We start from the raw sequence: 25,583 nt of genomic DNA on the forward strand, positions 1-25,583 counted from the left end.
ATAGTAAATGGCAATTTCCAAATTGCCTGGGCGCAGTTGATGGGAAACACATTGCAATCGTGCCACCTGCAGGCGCCGGCTCCCACTTTTATAATTACAAACATTTCCACAGAATTGTTTTGATGGCGATTGCAAATGCTAATTATGAATTTATTTATGTTGATGTTGGAACAAATGGACGTATTTCTGATGGAGGCGTACTGAGAAAATCTGATTTTTTCAAACGTTTAGACGAAGGCAGATTAAAAATACCTGCACCAAAAAAACCTACTGCTAATTCTGATGCACTGCCATTTGTTTATATTGGCGATGAAGCCTTTGCATTACGTAACAGGTTTAATAGAGCTCGGACTGAGGTTACAGGACACCTTAGCGCCTTTGGAAGCAACGACTAATCGGAACTCGACTGCCAATGCTAAGAAAGCGCGAGGAGATTTTGAAAAATATTTTAATACTACCGGGGCTGTCACATGGCAAGAAAGTATGATAAGCAATAGATAAATTAAACCAATGTAACAGTTTAGTTAAAATGTTTTACCTCAATACAATCTTCGTTGTTTAACGAGTTGGAGTAACTCTCATCAGGAGACATGTTTTCCAAATCGTCCGCCATGCTGGATATTGAGCTCGATTCTGTAAAACAAAATGTAAATTGTTAAAATACAACATAATACTCAAACTTGTTTTTTATTATCTCTCCCCTAAGTACCCATTCCTTCATACGGTTAATATTGATATGATTATTTATATTGGTATAATTGGTGTAATCCAGTATATCAGGTATTTTCAAAATGTGTTTTCCGCTGTATTCCTCATAACAAAACTGTACCATTAATTTTGATTGATGATTGACGATTTATTGATTGTCTCTGAAGGAACCTAACTCGAGCGATTTTTGATTTTATGATCATTTCTTTTCTTCTTCTTTCGACCATGTCCGATCATAATATGGACCTCCACGGAGTGGAGGTTTGTATTGACAGATTTTGTTTTTACGAGAAATGGATGTCAGCCACTTGCTCAACATATTAGGTCCATACTCTGACTCATACACAAATTGAAATTCAATGTGTACTTGTCAGACCCAGGATTTGAACCTGGGACCCGACCACGACTCAATAAGCCAACGCTTAAGCCGCGCTTCCACCGCCATGATCGTACCTATATATTATTATTTCTTACCTACCTCAGCAAAGAATAAGTAATTTTATTGTGACTAGAAATGATTCAAAGCTGTATGTTTTAATTGCTTAATAGTAGCTAATCTAATGCGATGTCACTTTCAGAGCTACGACAATTTCATAATCTGCACGTGAATAATAAATAGCTTTAAAGCATTCCCACGTACCTTCCATTTGGTCGTTCAAGAACTCCAAATTTTTATAGTACCACAGTTTGGGTAGATATACTGCGTCTGTGCCGGCTCCGCTTCGATATGATGTCCTTACTTTATTTCTCTCCTTTCTGTAACCCGACCTCAATGTCTGTATTTTCTTTTTGACATCGTTGACCGTTGCCTGCGGCTCCACCTTGATTAATATTTCCAAAAGTTCCGCATACGCCAAGGACTTGGCATCACGATTCTTGTCGTCTTCCACAACGACGGGTTGTCTTTAAAACAACTAATAAAATCTTCCAAGAAACTTTTCGAATGCACTCGTAGATCTACCATTGTTGTTTTCGATGTCCGAACACTTTGAATGACAGTAAAATAATGATGGCGCTCATAGACTAATATATGGCGCTGTCGTCCGTCGGCATAGATATAAATAATGTGACGGTAAAGCGTGGTGAACGTACGAATTTCAGCGGCTCGGCGAGTAAAATATCAAACATGTTTGAAATCCAACGAGCCTGGTCTGCGGATTAAAAAGTCCGCAGACCTGGGGTGCTCCACGCGAAAAAAAAGTCCGAAGACTGTAAATCGTCTGACTTGCGTGCCAATGGAGCGCCGGCATAAGAAGATTGAAAGAAGTGTCAATAGACAAATGACTAATGCCGGCGCTCCATTGGCACGCAAGTCAGACGATTTACAGTCTTCGGACTTTTTTTTCGCGTGGAGCACCCCAGGTCTGCGGACTTTTTAATCCGCAGACCAGGCTCGTTGGATTTCAAACATGTTTGATATTTTACTCGCCGAGCCGCTGAAATTCGTACGTTCACCACGCTTTACCGTCACATTATTTATATCTATGCCGACGGACGACAGCGCCATCATTATTTTACTGTCATTCAAAGTGTTCGGACATCTCACATCGATAACAACAATGGTAGATCTACGAGTGCATTCGAAAAGTTTCTTGGAAGATTTTATTAGTTGTTTTAAAGACAACCCATCGTTGTGGAAGACGACCAGCCCACTATACAAGAATCGTGATGCCAAGTCCTTGGCGTATGCGGAACTTTTGGAGATTTTAATCAAGGTGGAGCCGCAGGCAAGGGTCGACGATGTTAAAAAGAAAATACAGACATTGAGGTCAGGTTACAGAAAGGAGAGAAATAAAGTAAGGACATCATATCGAAGCGGAGCCGGCACAGACGCAGTTTATCTACCCAAACTGTGGTACTATAAAAATTTGGAGTTCTTGAACGACCAAATGGAAGGTACGTAGGAATGCTTTAAAGCTATTTATTATACACGTGCAGATTATGAAATTGTCGTACCTAGCTCTGAAAGTGACATCGCATTAGATTAGCTACTATTAAGCAATTAAAACATACAGCTATGAATCATTTCTAGTCACAATAAAATTTCTTATTCTTTGCCGAGGTAGGTAATAAATAATAATAATATATAGGTACGAGGGAATGCTTTAAAGCTATTTATTATACACGTGCAGACTATGACATTGTCGTATCTCTGAAAGTGACATCGCATTAGATTAGCTACTATTAAGCAATTAAAACATACAGCTATGAATCATTTCTAGTCACAATAAAATTATTTATTCTTTGCTGAGGTAGGTAAGAAATAATAATATATAGGTACGATCATGGCGGTGGAACCGCGGCTTATTGAGTCGTGGTCGGGTCCCAGGTTCAAATCCTGGGTCTGACAAGTACACATTGAATTTCAATATGTGTATGAGTCAGAGTATGGACCTAATATGTTGAGCAAGTGGCTGACATCCATTTCTCGTAAAAACAAAATCTGTCAATACAAACCTCCACTCCGTGGAGGTCCATATTATGATCGGACATGGTCGAAAGAAGAAGAAAAGAAATGATCATAAAATCAAAAATCGCTCGAGTTAGGTTCCTTCAGAGACAATCAATAAATCGTCAATCATCAATCAAAATTAATGGTACAGTTTGGTTATGAGGAATACAGCGGAAAACACATTTTGAAAATACCCGATATACTGGATTACACCAATAATACCAATATCAATATTAACCGTATGAAGGAATGGGTACTTAGGGGAGAGATAATAAAAAACAAGTTTGAGTATTATGTTGTATTTTAACAATTTACATTTTGTTTTACAGAATCGAGCTCAATATCCAGCATGGTGGACGATTTGGAAAACATGTCTCCTGATGAGAGTTACTCCAACTCGTTAAACAACGAAGATTGTATTGAGGTAAAACATTTTAACTAAATTGTTACATTGGTTTAATTTATCTATTGCTTATCATACTTTCTTGCCATGTGACAGCCCCGGTAGTATTAAAATATTTTTCGAAATCTCCTCGCGCTTTCTTAGCATTGGCAGTCGAGTTCCGATTAGTCGTTGCTTCCAAAGGCGCTAAGGTGTCCTGTGACCTCAGTCCGAGCTCTATTAAACCTGTCTCAGGATTTTCCCTATCAAGGTCATGAGAAGGAGTATAAGTATGTGTTGATTTGCGACGAAGAAAGTTGTGCAGCACACAGCAAGTTAATACAACTGTATTGATATTTTCAATTTTCATGTTTATTGGAGCTTGAAAAATGCGGAATCTAGCAGCTAAAATGCCAAAAACATTTTCTATAATTCGCCTGGCTCTGCATGTCCGATAATTATATATTCTTTTACTGTGATTTAATTGCCTTTGTGAATACGGCTTTATGAAATCGTTACGTAATGCAAAGGCTTCATCGCCAATATAAACAAATGGCAGTGCATCAGAATTAGCAGTAGGTTTTTTTGGTGCATGTATTTTTAATCTGCCTTCGTCTAAACGTTTGAAAAAATCAGATTTTCTCAGTACGCCTCCATCAGAAATACGTCCATTTGTTCCAACATCAACATAAATAAATTCATAATAATTAGCATTTGCAATCGCCATCAAAACAATGCTGTGGAAATGTTTGTAATTATAAAAGTGGGAGCCGGCGCCTGCAGGTGGCACGATTGCAATGTGTTTCCCATCAACTGCGCCCAGGCAATTTGGAAATTGCCATTTACTATTAAATTCTTCTGCAATCGTCTCCATTTCTTCGTGCGTATCAGGGAACTGCAACAAAAAATAATCAACATTTTATTTACAGATAGAATATTCGCCTTCAACATCCACGTTGTCGACTACTCCAAAGTCGAATCTCAATAGAGCACCAGAACCCCCATCGTTCAAACGAAAAAAATCGAATGATAGCGCCAACAAAGTGTTAGAATTAATCACCGACAAACTAAGCAAGACTGAAGATGAATTTGATGTTTTTGGCAAAATGATGGCCATGAAACTACGATCGATGTCACAGGGACAAAGATTGCTGGCCGAGAAGCTGATGCATGAAGTTGCCTTTATGGGACAAAGTGACAAAATAATGCCAGCAACTACTGTTCATACTCAACCAGTTTATCGTATATTAAGCAAAAATGTACAAAAGCCGGTATAATAAATTAATGTTTTTTGTATGAATAAATATCTTGTAAAAATATTTGTTTTTTTGTTTGTTTTTATGCCTATAAACCTTAGCTTAAGCGATACAACAAATGGTAAGTATTTGAGCTATGTTAGCAAACCTATATTATTATGTGGCCTCATTTAGAAATCAAATTCCATGCTTGCTTTTCGAAGAATATGACTAGTATTACAATACATTCAACAGGAATAATTAAGCAGCTTGCTTACAGCCTATATGGAGAGTCCTGGCTAGGTACAGCATTCTAATGGTCTATTGAATATTTAGCATGTCAACGATGGCCTTATTTGTGACTATATATATACCTATCTCAAATGCATCTTGTCTGCCATTCTTATGATGTTGCCGTCTATGATTTAAATAGGTAAAACAATCCACTAAACGTTCACTTTATAAGACCAACCAATGTCTACTTGTTAATGATATATTTGTAAATTTGCCCAACTTTATTAGATGACGTATAATATAATACACACCTTGAAATATTCTCCTTTCAAAACGTCAATGATGACTTGGCAAGTTTCGGGAATTATCTTGCCCAGAGTTTGTCTTCCAATCGCAGTTCTATAATGCAAGTCAGTGAATGTTCCGCCGGCAGCCAAAAATCGCAGGGTTGCACATAATCTATCATGAGGAGAAATAGCTTCCCTCATCATAGTATTTTTTTTTTTAATAAATGGGGAGACCAAATTATACAGTTCTGTGTATACATCCTCCGACATTCGCAAATAATTGCGGAAATCGCTCGGTTGCAAACGCAATTCTCGTATTAAATTTGTGTGGGATAATGTCGTTCGTTTCCTTATCCAATGTTTCACCCAGTATTTGTGTACCCTTTGCTTCGTTATTACATTATCTGCCACCCAATAACCCAAAAAACATAAAACGTCGGTATCATTTAACGCCATCACGATTTAACTGTCAGATATACGTATATTATCTATGCTGTCAAAGTCGACTGTTTTACTCGTCAAATTAATTATATACTCGTTTCGTTGAACGTCTGTTGGCCAGTAGCAGAACGTAGAAAAATCTGAAGACTTATTGTCGTCGGACTTTTGGCTCGCCAATGGAGCGCTGGCATAAAGGTGCGTTCCAGTGATGTTTTCATCCGTATGACCATAGACAATATAAGTAAAATAATTATTATCGAAGGCGTAGAAAGTAGGTAAACCGTTTAAGATTTGCGTTTGTTCACTGTTCTAGCCAAAATCAAACCATTCTCTGACCGTCAGAAATGGTTTGGTATGAAACTTCAGACTACCTAGTTCTGAACCGAAGTCAGCTGTTCAGTGAGTCGTTCAGCTGCCGAAACCCAATTCATTGGAGGTTCGCCTAAATAGGTACATAGATTGTTTACCAATACACATACATTGCTCTCAATGAGTTGTTATGTTAATCTCTTAATTAATTAGTTAAAACTAATTTTTATTTCGTCGCCTTTTAGTGCAACCTTCTCTCTTATGGCAACACTGACACTATTTTAGTAACGTTTTCGTGAGCTGTCAGCTGTCACTGATGCCAATTACTGTTCATTCAATTTACGTAACATTTTAAAAGATGGAAATTAAAAGTGAACCGGCAGACTTTGACACCGATCCCGGAACATCATTCAGTTCTATCTATATACCGATAAAACGCTCGCACAGCCCGGAAGGACAAACGTCACAATCATATTTTATTCAACAATTCCGTATCGAGCATTCGTACGCCGCCATTTTGGAGGTAATATAATATGTTTATTATTAAGTATATCTAATTTTATTATTGTACAGTGCTTGACGCATACCAATGAAGGCGCAGAACCATTTGTTTGAAACACAACGCGTACAATCATTCGGTCATACTATCATATTAAATGAAGTGTGGACAAGTAGTACACCACATGCCACGCGTTGTTTCTTCTTAAGAAAACAGTTACCATGTACACAGCTTGTCAGTCAGTGTATTTGATTAATATGTTGTCGGTTCGCAGTAAAATACATTATATATTTATATACCTACCAAGATTGGCGTTTTGGTAATTACAACCTTCGGTACAAGACGGTTATGGAGAAGCCAGGCGGGAACCGCTCTAATTGTCATAGCTGATGTTGGCATACCTAATTTTTGAATTCAAGAATGATAACCTAACGTAACTTAACCTAAACTAGCCCAACCTTACAAATAATACAGTATATCGGCTATTTTCAAAATGTGTTTGCTGCTGGTTTCCCCATAACAACTTGTACCCAATCTACGTAATGAAGGGTTTTGAGTACAGAACAGAGCAATAAATAGACTTCTGTTATGCTATAATACCCCGAATACACTACCTTTTGATGCAGGGGTTTTTTTCTTTTTGTTTCTTTGTTAAACACCACAACCGGCCGTGAAGCCCAATAACAGTGGCATAACTCCCAAGCTATCTATTAGATTATGTAAATATATTTTTAACCTTACTGGGTCGAACCCGGAGCTCCCGGATGGAAGGCGAGCGCCTTACGCACTGCACCACGCGAGAGTTTTCTACGAAAATGAACCTCACATTATAGTCGTGCGATAATGTGTGTTGCAACCTTACAATACACCAATATTGAATGAGCGTCAGTGCCTAAGCCGAGAGCAGTTGTCAGAACGAAATACAAGTGTATTCTTGACATGTGTTTATTTTATTCCATAGTCTTCCACACCTTAGATCGGTTGCCTCTTACTCCACACCCGTTAGGTATTTCAGTCCTCATTAATTCTGTGTTCCCTGGTGTAGGGCACCCGGTTTCCTCCGGGCATAGGGCAACATATCCTACTTAGCACCCTTTCTCGAAGACATTCGATGCAACGGCCTTGGTGACGTCAAAGTTTATACGTGAGTCTATAATATGTGTAGATAATAATTATTTTTGTACGACAGGTGTGGAATGTTTCAATTCAGAACCTACGCCAAATTTGTGTTATGTGGTATCGTCGTTTGCAGGTGTGGACATTCAATTAGGATCCTTATACCTATACACTGTGACGTATAGCTTCATATGTAATTGTATAGGTCAGTTGTTTGAATGCAGATATAATATATTTACGGTGACGTCCCGTGGGGTTTGGCAGGTTATGCATTGTACAGATACGGCACATTTTAAAAGGCGGCGAATGAAGGATCCAATGAAAATATCAGATATATTCATAAAGAAGACGCTGCTGTCGCTTCATTAGAAAGTTTGAAGTTATAATAGTTTTAAAAATCATATCGGGCCGTCTGAGCTGGTCGCCACAAAGGCCAAGTATTTATAAAATATATACAAATTGTGGCGTCATATTGCAACTGTGTAGTTTTCTTCACATGGATTAGTTTGTCCGTATTATTTTAGCTTTGTTTTTACATGTTATACCTATGTAAATTAATAAGAATCATTTATTTTTGTTGATTCCGGGCTTCAATAGCTATAAAGTGTCACTCTAGAAGTTGTCGAAGGCCACACCATTTTCCTCGCCTATAGGACGTCGTCGAAATTGCAACTTTCTGGGCGAGCCGTGCATGAAAAAAGGTGCCCCATGCTTTGCATTTCACCGCACTCACAGGTTTGGTCATCGGAGAACCCCCACTTCACCATGTTGTCTCAAGTGCGCCCTACCATGATTGTCAGTCTGTTTAGGGAGTTCCATGTACGGTACCCGAGACTGGCTCCGGGTAGGAGATGCTCTGTTGGCTTTACCCAATCTTTGAGACCCTCAGAGGCTAGGTTCGCCTTCCACGCGGATAGTCTATCTTCTTCGGGTGGGAGCGTCAGAGGTATGGTTGTTGCCAAGCTTCTTCTGGATTTGAGGCTTGTTTTTTACATTTGATACACATGGCATGACGTTTCGCGGGTCCCTCTCTTGGGCTGCCCTTTCAACTCGGGTTGTAGTTTAGCGTCAGATTGGCTAGGTGGGGTGGGGATTCCTGTAAGCACTCGAACTTTGGTTACAGGTGTGGGTTTTAAAGACCCCGTTATGATCCGGCAGGTTTCGTTAAGCGCAGTGTCCAGATGTCTCGTGTGCGCAGACTTGTACCATACCGGACAGGCGTACTTAGCCACCGACTTCCATAGTGCATGAATTGAGACCCTGAGTGTATGTGGTTGAGCTCCCCACGTATTGCTACTTAGTTTTCTCAGGATGCTGTTCCTTGCTTCTGTCTAATTTTTGTTATTAATGCAGTGTTGCTTATAGGACAGCGTCCAGTCTAAGATGATTACCAGGTATTTTGGACGGTTTATGGGTTCATTTGTGTGTCATTTGTCATATCGCCTCTTCTCATCTAGAAGAGGATCCGCCGAACAGACCCTCGCTCCAATTCTGTTAAAGAACATTACAATTCTGTCAATCTCTTCCGTCCTACCCACCGCCAAGGCACTCGCATTCTCGAAGATATCCTGTGTTGTTTATATTTTGGGCATTGTACTGCTATATGTACAATGTCCTCCAAAACATCACATTCATTGCAAAGTTGCGGATCGCTTCTTCCCATGAGGAAATCAAATCGTTTACCGCTTGTAAGCTCATTTCTCTTCAAATGAAACTCTACAAACCAGGACAACAAACGTGGAGATAGTAGAATGGACTTACTCCGTTTTCCATTTTCTAAGGATGTTCTGTGGTCAAAATGTATCCATTGACAATTTGAAACTAAAAGTTAAAAGTGGCCGCATTCTAAGTCTACTTTAAGGTGACACTGTATTTATATTGGTCTGGAATAGGCTTAATGATTCAATGTTATACAACGATATCTCGTCAAACACATTATTTATTTTATAAATATATTAATGACAGTGCATACTTACTATTTTGTTTATAGGTTGACATCAAACCTGATGTGGAAATAATATGTGAAGTTGATCCTCTTCTCAAAGAGACTGACAATGAAAGCAGCCATACGTTCGTCGAATCTAGGGAACGCCCAAATCCGTCTTTGGTTAGTATTATTTTTTCAGATCTAGGTTCGTGCCTAATAAGTTCATATGGGCCTCATCAGAGTAGAGGTTTGTATTAACATATTTTTGTTTTTACGAAAAATGGATGTCAGCCCTTTGTTCAACCTGTTAGGTCAATATATTCTCATACACAAATTGAAAAACAATATGTATACTTGCCAGACCTAGGACTCAAACCTGGGACCCACGACGGTGTAGGCCGACGCTTAAGCCGCGTGGCCATCTTGATACAATTGTTCGATTACTAGACACGCGTACACCGCCTCGTATTGTTGCGAATTATTGACGCATAATATACTTATAAGTGGAAGATATACAGAAATAGTTTGAAAATATATCTGGCAAGTCACTATAAATTATGGAAAGGTGATTATATACGTAACTGTGTATCAGCTTTTTTTTGATCCAACGAATAATTCACAAGATTTATGAATGTTTGAACATACATAATTTGAAAACACTTCTGGGAAATATATAACCAATAGAAAAAAATCTTTTTTGACACCCACTAAGCATCGACCCTGCATCTTGGAATTTGCGCCGACGCTCATTGAACACAGTGGTATAGGCATCTTATCTAATTGCGACGACGAACTCTGAACTCTCAATTTTTACAATATTCTCTGAAGCGCTTTCTAAATTGAGTTATTATCGGCAGTTAGATTTTGTATTTTAAATCAAAATAAGTATTAATTACATTAATTACAAACTGACGTCACGGATCACTTGAAGATGTTGTAACTTACTTGAAATTGCTAATAATTTAATTTACTATTTTTGCCAATCTGCGCAGATCCATTTGGCACCGTGTGTTTTGTGAATAACGATGACGTATTCGACACGTTGCAGATGGACGGGTTTTTACGTGAGAGCCTGCTTAACGCGGCTAACACTATGCTTTGCACTTCTTATTGGTCGTACACTCATGGCTGAGGATCGTCATTTTTGTGTTTATAGATTTTTTCAGTTTTGGAAAGCGCTTATGAGCAGGTATTTAAAAGACCAATAGTTAAAATTTCTCGTAATTAAGCATGGAAGTCGTAGGATAGTGGTAATGCACAGTGCGCGATACCCAAGATACGCAGTTTTGATTCTTACTTTTTTCGAAAAATAATTTCTCTATTGGCAATATTTTCTCATGAGTGTTTATAAATTATGTATGTTTAACATGGTATGATAAATACTTATCGCACCCTGAGATCTATAGGGTCGCAACTGCAAAATCATCCAAAAATGTACACATATTTAATTTTTTCACACGAAAAAAAACGCAGTCGATTAGATTCGTAGCACCGATTGTTCAGTTATCAGCCGAACGCGCTGCCTTTACGCCACAGTATGATACTGCAATCGTGACGATTATACACTATAATATTATAGGTAAGAATTGTTCCGTTGCCTAGGCAGCGAATTTATTATTGTCAGCAATTTGCAATTCCTTACCTAAACAAACAATTAAACGTCAGAGTGACAGTTGGTACTCTAAAAATAAAAAAAAACGATAAATAATTATATAATTTATAGAAATAAACCAACGGCGCTTCAATAGGCGGCCTGATTTCTTACGTGTGTAATTTAACAAGATGATTAAGAGCTAGTCGAAGAATCTAGGTTATCGCAAGTTTTGTTCTTGTTTTGTTACGCAAAAGAAGTATAACTTCTAACGTGAATACATAAGTACACACACCGATTATTTTTATAAGTCCGACATTGAAATATATGATATTTCAAATCATACTGATGATTAAGTTATTTTTATTGTCCTCTTTTATTTCTATATGTTCTATATTATTTTTATTAGTTTTTTTTATTTCTTCAATAAAAGAATTTTTATATTAAAACTATGAAGCCGCATCTACAAGTATGTTCGTCAATTCTAAAACTATATGGCCGCAACTGCTAAAATCCACAATATAATTTTTAAAATATATTAATATATTTAAGAACTACAGGGTAAAGTAACAAAAGAATTCAAACATGGTACAATTTTCTGCAGTCTACTGCAATTAATTAAATTGTAGTTAATTATTTAACATTCAAACTTAAATTACTCACGATCATGTTATTTGCAGTTACGACCCTATAGATCTCAATGTGCTATATGTTTACAAAAAGTACGAAGTTTACGAATGTCTTTCGGTGAGTATACACACACTTGCCAAATGCAGTCGTACATTGGTGGCAGGTCTTATCCAGAAATGGATTGACTCTGGCTGATCATAATAGCGATACTGTTACATAATATTATTAATCATGTTGTTATTTTCAGGAGTGTAGAGACAGCTTGATCAATATAAGGTCGGAGAATGATAATGAGGTGTTCATCATCAAACAAGAATTTGTTGACGAAACAATTCGCCAAATCAATAATGAGAATCCTCAACCCGGCTCCTTGGATCGACAATACAGCCCAGTAGACCAGGTACGTTCATTTACAGGTTCACTAATAACACAACTTTTAAACATTTTTTTTTATATTCGAATAATCGATATCTACATGGCATTAAAATTAATATGGTCACCAGAATTATTCTCAAGGAAAAAAATTCTGGTCACCCAATTTGGATGTCATTTATTCGAGAACTGCTGGGTGTACATCGCGAACAATAATGGCTTCCATTGAGTTTATCAGCATAAACCAGTTACTCCACGAAGTATTACAGGAATTAATCCAGATATATCAAATTGCACGACCTTGGAGGAGGTCCATTTTTTTAAATCAACTAAAGCAATCGTTTATAATCGGTTCACGAAAGAAAATAAGTGACAATCGTGTCGTACTCACCTCATCAGGCGGCGGAGGACGCCGCTGCGCGAACATCTGATTTTGATCGATTTACAATGCTTGAGACCACTGTAGCGAGAGAATGCCTCATCTGAGTACTACAGTAACAAACCATTTAATTGGCACCAACAAAAATGCCTGTGTACGAAATAAAAAACAAAAACTTGGTGGAGCTAGTAGTAGTAATTCTGACTGACACTGGAAATAAAAAACCGTTAAGTTATGGGGAATATATAAAACAAGCGTGGTTAAATTGCTCCTACGACCTTTTTGAAAAAATTTAAAACAAGCAAAAATTATATATTCAAAGAATAAAATATATGCATCCGTCTAGAAACACGATGAAAGATAGAATCTCAAGAATTATTGCAAAAATTAAATCCTTTTTATTAAAATTCGTAAAAACTGCTTTTTCATTTTTTCATTCACAATAAAAAAACTGCTCGGCACGTCAGACAGTCGAAAGATTATATATAGAAAATTTTGGCACGGGTGCCACTGTAAAAAGGTTTGCTAACACCGTGTCTAGGTATAATATTTATACCTAGATCTTTTACTTATAATTAACTGTTTTTTAAAAATCTTATAATTTAAATTTATTAATACTTTTAAATGTCTTTTTTAGATTATCGCTAGAAGCACTGAACCGGCCAATGTTGCGAGTTTCATATCGTCCAGGGACGTGACTGAAGAACGAGCGTCTAGTGAAGACCTACACATTGAGGAACAAAACATTAAGAAAGAACTAGGGGAATATATTGAAAGGTACAAAGATGTCGCCTGTCGCAATACTAAACGTGATATTTGTCAATCGAATATGTTAACCACAGAATTATTAGTGGCTATTATACAACTGAAAAAAAAATCATTTCATAAAGAAAATTTTGTGTGCAGTATCTGTTTTGATTTTTTTTCATCGTTCGACCTAATGTTGCTTCACAAAGCGATACATAAAACCACAATTGCAAAAACGACCGATTCCGTTGCAAATCTGGTTATATGTGACGATGGTCATTTTTCAAGATTTCGTTCTGGTCACGTGAAATCACTCAAAATGACTTATTCTGATGAAAAGCCATTTAAATGTGATAAGTGCAAATACTCATGCAAACAATCTGGTCATATGAAAACACACAAAATGACTCATTCTGTAGAAAAGTCATTTAACTGTGATAAATGCAATTACTCATGCATACCGTCTGGTCGCATGAAAATACATAAAATGACTCATTCTGGTGAAAAGCCATTTAAATGTGATAAATGCAATTACTCGTGCACAACGTCTGGTGGAATGAAAACTCATAAAATGACTCATTCTTTTGACAAGCCATTTAAATGTGATAAGTGCAAATATTCATGCAAACGATCAGATGTCATGTTAACACACAAAATGACTAATTGTGGTGAAAAACCATTTAAATGTGATAAGTGCAAATACTCATGCAGACAATCAAATCACATGTTAACACACAAAATGACTAATTGTGGTGAAAAACCATTTAAATGTGATATATGCAATTACTCATGCAGATATTTAGGTAACATGAATAGACACAAAATGTCTCATTCCTGTGAAAAGCCATTTAAATGTGACATATGCAATTACTCATGCAGATATTCAGGTAACATGAAAACACACAAAATAACTCATTCTGGTGAAAAGCCATTTAAATGTGATAAATGCAATTACTCATGCACACATTCAGGTAACATGAAAACACACAAAATGACTCATTCTGGTGAAAAGCCTTTTATATGTGACACATGCAATTATTCATTCACACGATCAGATGTCATGAAAAGACACAAAATGAATCATTCTGGTGAAAAGCCATTTAAATGTGATAAATGCAAATATTCATTCACGACGTCTGGTAGCTTGACAATACACAAAATGACTCACTCTGGCGAAAAACCATTTAACTGTGATAAATGCAATTACTCATGCAGACAGTCATTTACCATGAAAAGACAGAAAATGACTCATTCTGGTGAAAAACCATTTAAATGTGATAAGTGCGAATACTCATGCAGCCAATCAAGTGACATAAAAAGACACAAAATGAGTCATTCTGGTGAAAAAACATGTAAATGTGACACATGAATTTACTGATGCACGACGTCTAGTCACATGACAAGACAAAAAATTACTCATCCTGTTGGAAAGTTATTATGTGTTAAATGTTACTTTATTTTTAATATTATTATATTATATTTATTATTAATATATTATAATTACTCTTGCATAAAATCTCGTACCATGAAATTGCATAAAAAGACTCATTCTGGTGAAAAACTTTTGAACTGCATTGTATTGTTTAATTTAATAAAACGCATTTTTTTTGTTGTACTTATTCCACATTTAAGCAATAAATTAGGTCCGGTTTCGTCTGACTCAGAAGGATGCGTTTTAATAAATTAAACAACAATGAAATGTGATTAAGAAAAATTACTTATACATACATTCAGGTACCATGAAAAAACACAAAAACACGCAGTCTGGTGAAAAGCTTTTTAAACGTGATTTATGTAATAATTACTCGTGCATAAAATCTGGTAGCATAAAATTGCACAAAATGACTCATTCTAGTTTAAAGCCATTTACATATGATAATTGCAATTTCTCATGCATATATTTTATAGATAGATGAGTATTTTTTGACAAAGTATATTCTGTTATGGTTTGGTTTCGCAGGGTTTAAGGCGATTTACATATTTTTGATAATTCACAATTTTAACTAAATTAATAAATATGTTAGTACCTACCTATCTGAAAACATTAAAGTCAAAGATAAACTTTCAATTAAAAAAAAATGTTATAACATGTGAAATTGTCAAAGGACCCCATCTTATTATTACTTAGGGACATATAGTTTAATGTCATATTATTAAGGTATTAGTTTATTAAGTTTTCTATGATGTGCTTAAGAGATTTTTACTTATTCTTTGTTTTAATATTTTTTATAATCATTTTAAAAAACATAGATTTTTATAAAAATATAAATGTGTGCAAGCTTCGTACTTTTGCGCTAGGTGCCTCTGCACATCTATTCTTGTCACAATATTGCTATCGAGGGTAGTTTTTCCTTTTTATATCGAAGTATTAGCACGTATTGTAACAATTACAACCAACTTCTTGTTATTGTTACAAGAACTGCTAATATTTCGACACAAAAAAATGAAAACGCCCCTCGATAGTTGCCGATAGCGGCCAGTAATAGTCTTGTGTATAGAATAGATGCTCTGGTAGATAAACACATCTACTTCATTGAATCGAAATACGTGTGACGTCACTAAATACAAAAAAAAATGTTCAACTGTCATCGTATTTTCGTTTATGCCTGTAAATAATTATAGGTGTTCTTAAATGTTCTATGCAAGCTCCTCTTAATTATTAAGAGTTTGGTTTGTTATGGTAATAATAGTTATGTCCGAAGAGATTGGAATTGGTTAGGTACCTATGTCTAAATAAAATGTCAGCCGACGGAAGTTTTTGTTTTGAATGAATGAACCCAACATTTTTAGCCGTTTGCAAAGTGGAAGATACCAACCTGCTGTGTATGACGATAGCTTGGTTAAAAACTGAATTTTGTGACAATATGTATTATATTTTGTTTATAAATAAAGTAAATCGGAAACATATTTGGTTTTAATCGTTTTTATTCACACTTTCCCATTCATAATAAGTAGCACCTGTTCGCACAAGGAAACTATTTATTATTGTAACCCATAATATTATAGTTATTGCCATCTCCCGTCAGTGCGAAGAATATGCATTCTCTTTCTTCGCTCGGTATGCTTGTTGCTGGTCATCTTCTGTTATTTGGGACTTGGGAGAGATCAAATAAACACAACGGAGATTTTTATTTGACATATACCTACCTAGTTTACTATTTATTACATTTTCATAAATTTTTCGGAATGCGAAATGCATATGTTTACAATAGCAATCTCTGGTGGAAGCCTATTAGATATTTTTCGCTTACGATCTTGCCATCAGCGAGAAGCGCTTTTTGATATCGCTATCAGCGAGACGCGGTGTGACAGGTGTGACATTATGACGTCATCTTTCAAATAAGAAAAATCGGAAACGCTCCTTTTTAATAAAGTATCGACGTAAAGAATAGACCTTTCCAACAGGTCTATTCTTAACGGTCATCACTTTAGTACGTTTCCATTATTTCCATTGTCCAAATTAATACGAAAGGCATTCCATACATTAAACAGTTATCGGCGGCTTTCTCCAATTCGTAATACAGCGAAAATTTAGGTTGGTAGACATGTCGGTCAAATTTGGATCGTGCTTCCTGTGAAGAGCGATCCTAAGCTGATGAAGCCGAATCAGCGCCGTCTACTCGGTATCCGGCAATGAGTCAAAACAGATGTTTTACACGTCTTGAGTGAAGTATTTTTATTGTTTATAATTACTAATGACCTATTAAGTTTTGACGATTTATTATTGATGATAATAGAGGGGGTTTTTTACAAACACCAACTATTCATAATTTTTTTGTAATATTTTTTTATTGTGACCCATGACTTGATAGGTAGGTAATGGAAATGTTACCTACTTTATTGTATTGATTTTTTATATAAGTAAGAGTTAAAAGACGTACTCATTGTAAGTGTTTATTTGCCTTTTGGTGAGTGAACACAGTACCTTGAAGATGCCGAAAGGCGAAACCCGGGTCGCAAATAATACCGTCGTAACATACCTCTTGAGACCCGAGGGAGAACCAGCCATTGAAAAAAATATTTCTTTGATTTTATTGAATTAATTCAGAAGAAGGAAGAAGAGAGTCTATGACAAAAAAAAAATTTTTTTTTTTTATTTTATAACAAGTAAAATGAGGCGCCGAGTGCCAAAGGAGCTCAAGCGCCAACTTTACGATTTTTGACATTTGAATGTAGGATATTTCTATAAATCGATATGTCTCATGCCACAAAGTCTTATCGCTCAAATAATTATAGATATTTTACAATAGACATTTATTTTCTGTGGCATAATTGTTTTGGTAGTTATGTCGGCACGCCACAGAAGCTTATCCGCCATTATACTATGGAGAGCGCGAGACCAAAACAGCTGTCAGATTTGTCGTATTGAATATACGTTATCAACAGTGAAAAAAACTAAAAATGAGCTCAAGAAGGATTAGAAAAATAGTTTCGATGTGTGTTAAACCTGTAAACGAGGAAAATCGCGGTAAGTTTAACATGTTCTATCCGTTTTTCTCTCACATAGGTACGCAGCTGTTTAAAATATTTTAGATTACTTTTGAAATATGGTTATTAACATCATTTTAGTAATTATGTCCACTAACACATGAAGTGTGGAAAGGAAAATAATTCTTATTTCTAATTTCATCTTGTTTTATATCCAATTACGATTGATATACACTAAAAAAAGTATTTAAAAAATCACCTGAATCCTTGAGAAAAAATGATGGTGTTAAATTTGAATAATGATTTTGTTATTTTGGCCAGTTTGGAGTAACGATTTTATTTAGTATTATTAATAATATTGGGTATATAGATAGTTATTACAAAAAAAAAACAATCCAAAGGCTTTGAAATCATTGCTGTAATGGCAAAAACGTATTTAATATTATATGGCAAATTTTGTGCCAAACAAACTCATGTAACAATCATAACAAATTTGACCATTTTTTCAGTGTTTATTTGGCATAATAAAATTTGTTTATATCAAAATGTTTTTTTATTGCTTACCAAACCCTTACTTTAAAACATTTTTTTTAAATTAATGCCATTACTTGAGTTTGAAAATGTTAATGCCACAGAAGCTTATGCAACAAATAAAAGTATCAAGTGCCACCTTTTTTCATTTTTCTATATGCCAAAGAGGCTCAAACACCATTTTTTTTTGGAATCCAATAGATATTTTTCATTAAATATTATTGCAAATAATACTTTGATTTTTTTAAATTTGCTTTGCTTAGAAAATAATTGTCCATTTCAACATTCAAGTTTAAAATTAAAAAAATAAATTCACTGAAAACTTGACGGCCATTTTGTAGCACTTTTGTTAAATGGTGCTTGAGCTCCTTTGGCGCTCGGCGCCTCAAATAGGTATTCTATATGCACATTATGTGGATATCAAGTCTGAGTTCTAGGATCATAAGGGCGAAACTACAAAAATGGCTGTTTTGAGTTAAATATTGCATTGTCTTGCTAGAACGCAGTTCTATCATATGTACAAAGATGAAACTCGTACGTGTAGCGGTTTGCCAGATATTACTTGGCGTATGTACAAATCCACGTGGAATTTTAATGTCATATGGGTGAATGTCCTCTTACACCTGTGTGACTCTGACATTAATGCCGATTAATCAAGGACACTTCGACGTAAGTGGCGTTTCGCCTTTATGTCACTGACATAAAGTTTAGTTTATGGAAGTTTCGTAATTTTTAGTTTGGCGTAAGTTGTCAATTTGACTTAAGTAAACACTTGTTATCGGTTCATACTTGCATATCAACAATGTTTTGAAGAAGTAATGATTGTGGATATCTTTAAACAGAACCAACGTACAAGCATGCGAAGAGTAATATATATTTAAGTTATGTTATTTCGACTCCTAACCGGTCAAATTGTTTTTAAATGTAATCTGATTAAATATTTATATACACACAGCATCATTATAAATCATGTTTTTGCAGATCGAAATACAGAATTGGAAGACGAAAAACTGAATGTTTTGAACTCAAATCATGTACCAGATAATAAACCGACTAATGATTATAATTTCAAGGAGAATAACTCTGATAAACAGTTAACCTTGATGAAATATTATAATGAATTGTTCATTTGTTCAAATATGGCTTTATCCACTAGCTGAGTGTATTAAAAATACCTTTTTTTTTCTCAGACATGCATATTATCATCTTAGGAGTTACTTCATGGTTGCAGAGCTCAAGATAATATTTTCGAGAGTTTCTCCCTGATACGTCGTTACCAGGATGGCCAGCAAAATTACTAATGGAAAATAATGCAGAATATTCACTCATCATAAAAGACAGAATTGAGCTCTATTATGTATTATGTAATTAATATTTTATATTTTTTTTAGAAAACCGGATTCAAAATATCTGTCTTTTGTATTAAAAATACTATTTCTTTTCTTAGACATGCACATCATCCCAGAATTTACTTCGTGGTTGAATAGTGAAACAGGATTTTTTGAAGAGATTGTATTTGAGCCATTACCAGGACATTCGGAACAATTATTATTGTCAGTAGAAAATATATTAGAACCTACGCATGAACCACCATTATATGCTGAATTTAACCATGGTATATACTTCATAATATTATATTATGAAAACAGATAAAAGTGAGTTAATTCATCGATTTCCTGTAGAACAAACTCATTTACAGCATCTCAGGAATTACTACGTCTTTGAATAGCTCAACCAGTTTTTTGAAAAATTTAATGGATGCCCAGAAGAAATTACAATAAGAAATAATTTCGATGATGTCCGATAATGTTCAATTCAGAAATAAGATTGTGTTTTTGATGAGTTAAATAATAAACGAACATATTGTATTGCTAAGCCCTACGAATGGAAAAATAAGCATATAACTAATAGACAAAACGGAACGTTATATATTTCAGTTACAGGTAAGCAAATTGAAGGAAGTTATTTAAAGCCCAAAGACTGTTCTAAATGTCCCAGAAAGTGCAATGAGAATTTTACCGAAACAGTACGGCAGACAATGTTGAATTCATATTGGTCTTTAGGCGATATTGAAAAACAAAGACTGGATGGTGCCACAAGATGTTCATTATAAAACATAGTCGTTCCCAAAAATTCCGATAGTTAATCAAATGTTCTTTGAATCCAGGCACTCGCAAATGAAATGAGATTCCGTTCATGCGAGAATCGAAAACTAAAGCATTTGGATATAAATACCATCCATCCGCATGGTACTCTGCTGTTCAGATGGCACACAAAAAAATACAATGTAACTGAGATGGATCAACAAGATTTTCTTGATTTTTCTGAATTACAAAATGACAAAAATGCATATAAGAAATATAGAATAAAATAAAAATAAAAAAGAATAAAAATAAAAATAAGAAGATTGATGCGGATGGAGAAAGTGTTATACGATTCATACGGATTGAGAAAATATGATTGTGACGAGCCATTCAAAATGCTCCAAGTCATACGAAGAGAAACCAGAATAATTAACCATTCATCTTTTCGACTCCAGCCTAAATATAACGCAGCACTTTCCCTCACTGCGAAAAAGATATCAATGGGCATTATTCAGGAACAATATCATTATTTTTACAATTCTTTAAAGTTGTCAAATGTTTACAATAATTAGGAAAACATGGATGAAAAAGATGCATAACAAAATTATGTATATAGTTAGATTTAGGAATAGAATTTGATGAAAGATATTTCGCCTATATTTTGTATTATCTATATTGTATTAAGAACAAATATTTACCAGTAACCTTATTTGAAAATATTTTGAGAGACAAAAGGGCGAATGTTTCCCGTTAATTATATTTTATTTTTTCCAATCTAACTAATGACAAAAATGACGATATTGATGCTCTACATTACTCTTATTAATATGTTACAACGGCTTTAGTTTTTTTTTTGTATTTTTACAGTGTGAAATTGTTTTTTTTAACAATAAAAACTATTTTACCCTATTTTCCCATTTATCTCAGTACAGTGTTTTTGTAGTTTCGCCCTTATGATCCTAGATCCCCGAAGTCACACTGGAGATGAATATTACTTTCTCTATAAACCTAGGGAAGGTAAAAAGAACAACTTTTTCAAAGGAATGGATAATTTTATTAGAACATTATCAATAAAAACAATAAAAAAACATTATAAATAGGATAATTAAATATATTTACACTTAAAATATATACTTTAAAATTGCTTTGAGCTGCATCATACAGCTCAAAGAAAAATTTTGTACACAGGTATATATTGCATTTTAATATTTGCAAATATACCTGGTGCGGGACTTGCATCCAGGATATCTGCACACGGATGTTGAATGGTCATCCTGAAAGCAAGGAAGATGGCCAACGTGTTCCAACCGCACCTCAGCGATCGGTTGAGGGACAACATTTCTCCTGCGAGCAGCTGGCTCTGTGTCTACCTGGGATGTCGAGGTTAACATGTTTCTTGGCCGACCTCGTGCTGGCGGTCTTAAAATGTTGGCTACTGACATGACCCGGCTCACGGCTAGCTCAATAATGCTACCGGGCCGTCACTGAGGAGACTAGTGATGAACTAGGAGAGGTGGATCTCCTTTGTAGTGTCACAACTTTTGAATTCCCAAATAAAACTCTCAGCTGGTGTGGTGCCGAATTTATTCGGGTTCTAGAGTTCACGGTTTCACAATAAAGTTAACTGTCATTGTTCCCGTAATTAAATCTCATTAAAGTATCAGTAAACTATTTATTTGTTCACTATAGGATCTCTGTGAAATCTTTCACAGGTTTCCAAAAAGTCACACCTAACTCGGAGAATGTATACGCAAATATTCTTTGAATATTTTTTTTCATGAAATATTTTCCCGTAAGAAAATATAAATTATTCTTTAGTCACATAGTATTGGGTTTATTAAAAGAATAGAATTTATTTTATTGTTGTTTATAAAGTTTATTTATGTTCACAGTATGTTTACAAATATTTATTTGTGTTTACAAACTTGTTTACAAAAGGTTTGCTTAATGTTTACAAATTTATTTACTAAAATTTGTTTTTATGTTTACAAATTTATTTACTAAAATTTGTTTCTTATAATTATGTTTACTTAATAAAGTTTCAAAAATTTATTTTATAATTCCGAAAAGATTTGTAAAATTTATTATTACGAACTGAGTTTATTAATTTGTTTTTATAAAACAAATCCGATCGCGTAATTTATCCCGATTACGTTACCTCGTATGATGAGTAATGAAAAATAAAATTACTCCGCGTCGTGCGTCACTAGCGGCAGATACGTGTTATTCGCGCTACGTTTTAGCGGCATACGTCACTACCGACAGATACGTGATATTCGCGCTACGTTTTGCCCGCCGAAGGGGACTTACTGGTACGTATGAATCGCGAATGTACTGAGAACCATGTCTCGCAACTTTGCAGTGAGGACTGCTGCTTGCTGAAGATCGCTGGTGAAGAGTGTTGAAACTAATGATTTTACGGGAAAAGTGGTCGCCTTTTATACCCTTCGGATAGAGGTTTAACAGGAAACAGTCCGTAAGGGATAGCAGATGTATATCTTTCTCTCACGGGATAAATTTACGTATATCTCCCGTTCCTGACAATTTTCTAATAGAGATATCTTCTACTTTAGTCGGGTTTAATTTACTCTACTTTATTTCCGCAAAATTAAGACTTAATAGGGGTGTTTTAAGCACCCTCTAGAACATGTCCCTTAAATACGCAGTTACGATGACGTAAGCAAAATAGTTGATTTTATATGATTTTTCGTGTTCAAACGAAGGGGAAAGTTTCTAGCTTTCCAACGAGGTATCGGAATAGGCATTCGTGTACTAGATAAGGGGATGGCAGTCTTTAAATTTAAAACGTCAAAACGAAAGGTTGACACCCACGTTCTGGTCTTTTCCACCACTCTCGGCCTTTTTAGGCCAATAGAATTTTACTAAGTTTTAATAAAACTATTTATTCCCGCAGAAAACGTTTCATTCGATATTTACCTTCCGGACGAATATTATTACGTAGAAACTCTATAATATTATACTTAACATTTCAACTTAAATATATAAATGCTTAATCCTAACAAGATGTTAATAATTACGAGCGACTACAAATTTATTTAATCTTTAATAGTGGTTTTTCCATAGTAATCTAAACGTAACCTTGAATCTATTTTTATCTTGCAACTCAACACAGCTGGGCCGTAAATTCGAGTCGAACAGAATTCAGTTAAAGTTCAAAGTCACACGTCAATTTGTATTTTTAGTTGCAGTATTTGATTCTTTTATTTACCCAAGATGCGATTAAGATTTATTATTGTTTATGGGTAGACACCCATCTATACCAGAATCTTAAGTTTTTCCAATTGTTACTTTTACAATATTCATTATAGTCAGCGAGTTATAGCATTAATAAAATCTATAATTATAATTACGCGTCTATAAGTATAGGTACGCGTTTACAGTATTTTTATAACGGTAGTTGGCTTCTATCTTGTATTGATAAAATTAGTATTAAAATTCTTTATTCATAATTATACAGTATATAAATTTATAAATATTCAATTTTCTTTTCCAATTTTCATACACTTCCATTATTGCTATAAAAGTTATTGAAGCATGTACTTGCTAAATTTTACGTAAACAATCTCTCCCATAACTTATTTTCTAAGTTTAATGGAGATTTCCCGGAAATTATTTTCAAAATAGATCGCGCTGAGCTTACGCGATGTGACATTTCGAGGCCTGTGGTCACAGCGTTCCAATTACACTTTAGCAGTCTCGATTTTCGGAGGCGAAATTTTTTACGTAAAATTTTATAACATTTACAAAGAAAAGGTTAACAACATACATTTTACTTCCTATTACTAAACGATTACGCTACTGGTTACCTGTTCATGGTCTCTTTCGACCATTTCTTCCCTGCTTCTTCCATAGTTTAGAACCATGGGACTTATATATCCTGTCTGAACCGTGTCGTGAGGTTGTCGCAAGGCTATTGAGAAGTAGAATTGACTACAAGGCTAGATTTGTATAGTTATGTCGTTAAACCATACTCTGCCACAAACACTAACTGAAGGTCGGCGTTTCTGCTCGTGTCAATAGCTTGGTCTCCATTTTCACACAGAACAACTTGAACCAAAATTATTCCCTGTGATTTTTTTAGAAAAGTTATTGGTGAAGAAAAATATGAAAACTTCAAAATGATAAACACTAGAAAGGCTGTGAAGACTCTACAAAAATTTATAACTTGTTTCAATATTGTGGAGTTATTTTAAAACATCAGAAAATGAAAAGACCAGAGCAGCATTAAATTTCACTGCCACAAGGTAACAGCTTCTACCATGCAAATACACAATAATAAACAGTTACAGAAACAGTAAAGAACACTAAAAGATATACAACCATAGTCACAATCATACATAATATTATTATCTCGGCAAGATGACATTGAACCATCCACATCTGTTTATTTGATCCACTGTGGCGCAGTTGAAAAACTATGTATTCCGGTTAAAAAACCTAAACGAAAATTGAAGAAAAAAATTAAAAACTTCTTTTTGCAATAGTGAAACGCTACAGTTGTTGTTAAAATAGGTACGAATACCTAATTCGGAAAATATTATTCTTTGCAGATGATACATAATAGGAATTATCGATATTAATGATATTTTAATAATTATATAGTACTTATAGCAATTATTATATTTAACACAAAAAATATTGCTCCAGTATTGGAAGATAATGATTTGTTTTTGTGTCTTGCATTATGTGGTGCCAGATACTATCTCAGATGGTATTTCAGATAAATCCGGCATTCATAAGAGAAACAAGGACGATTCTGAAATGATGGATACAGTGAAATACTGAAACCTCGTTTTTTCAATTATTTTTTTAATGGTTTTTTCATATTATTTTATATATTTTTTTAAAATTTCAATGAACCTTTTTAATAAATACATATGTACCTACCTACGTTATTTAATTTTACTGAAATCTTCATGATTATACCATTTGGAGCCATATAATAAGCATTTATTTTCCGTCACCTAATTGCGCGGAACTTGTAACTCCACTTTTGGTCTAAAATGAGTTAAGTATGCAGTGTTATATAGTAAATTTAATTATTGTCTATCGGTCTGTTCGTATACCATCCGTGTTGTCTTAATATTGTGTCAAACTCGATCATTGTTTCTACTTTACATCAATTTCAATTAATCATGGCCCAAGAAAGCAGAAAGCAGTTAGTTTGGTTTAGTGCTCGAAATAGAAAATCTTACGAACCGGAGCGCTGA

At 34.9% G+C, this 25,583-nt stretch overlaps 1 protein-coding gene across 1 annotated transcript in view; it reads left to right on the top strand.

The window, feature by feature from the left end:
• The first annotated feature begins 6,350 nt into the window (after window positions 1-6,350).
• LOC147077318 (uncharacterized) overlaps window positions 6,351-25,583 on the top strand; it is a 32,017-nt gene continuing 12,784 nt past the window's right edge. Inside the window, exons 1-4 of the mRNA XM_085941052.1 lie at window positions 6,351-6,571; window positions 9,654-9,770; window positions 12,059-12,211; window positions 13,200-13,692. Of these exons, the coding sequence (XP_085797178.1) occupies window positions 6,407-6,571; window positions 9,654-9,770; window positions 12,059-12,211; window positions 13,200-13,692 (928 nt within the window). The 5' untranslated portion in view covers window positions 6,351-6,406. The remainder of the gene's footprint in view (window positions 6,572-9,653; window positions 9,771-12,058; window positions 12,212-13,199; window positions 13,693-25,583) is intronic.

This window comes from Rhyacophila brunnea, unplaced genomic scaffold (genome assembly GCF_057557595.1).
Source record: "Rhyacophila brunnea isolate RB1 unplaced genomic scaffold, BYU_Rbru_1.0 scaffold_13, whole genome shotgun sequence".
NCBI classification, from domain to species: domain Eukaryota; kingdom Metazoa; phylum Arthropoda; class Insecta; order Trichoptera; family Rhyacophilidae; genus Rhyacophila; species Rhyacophila brunnea.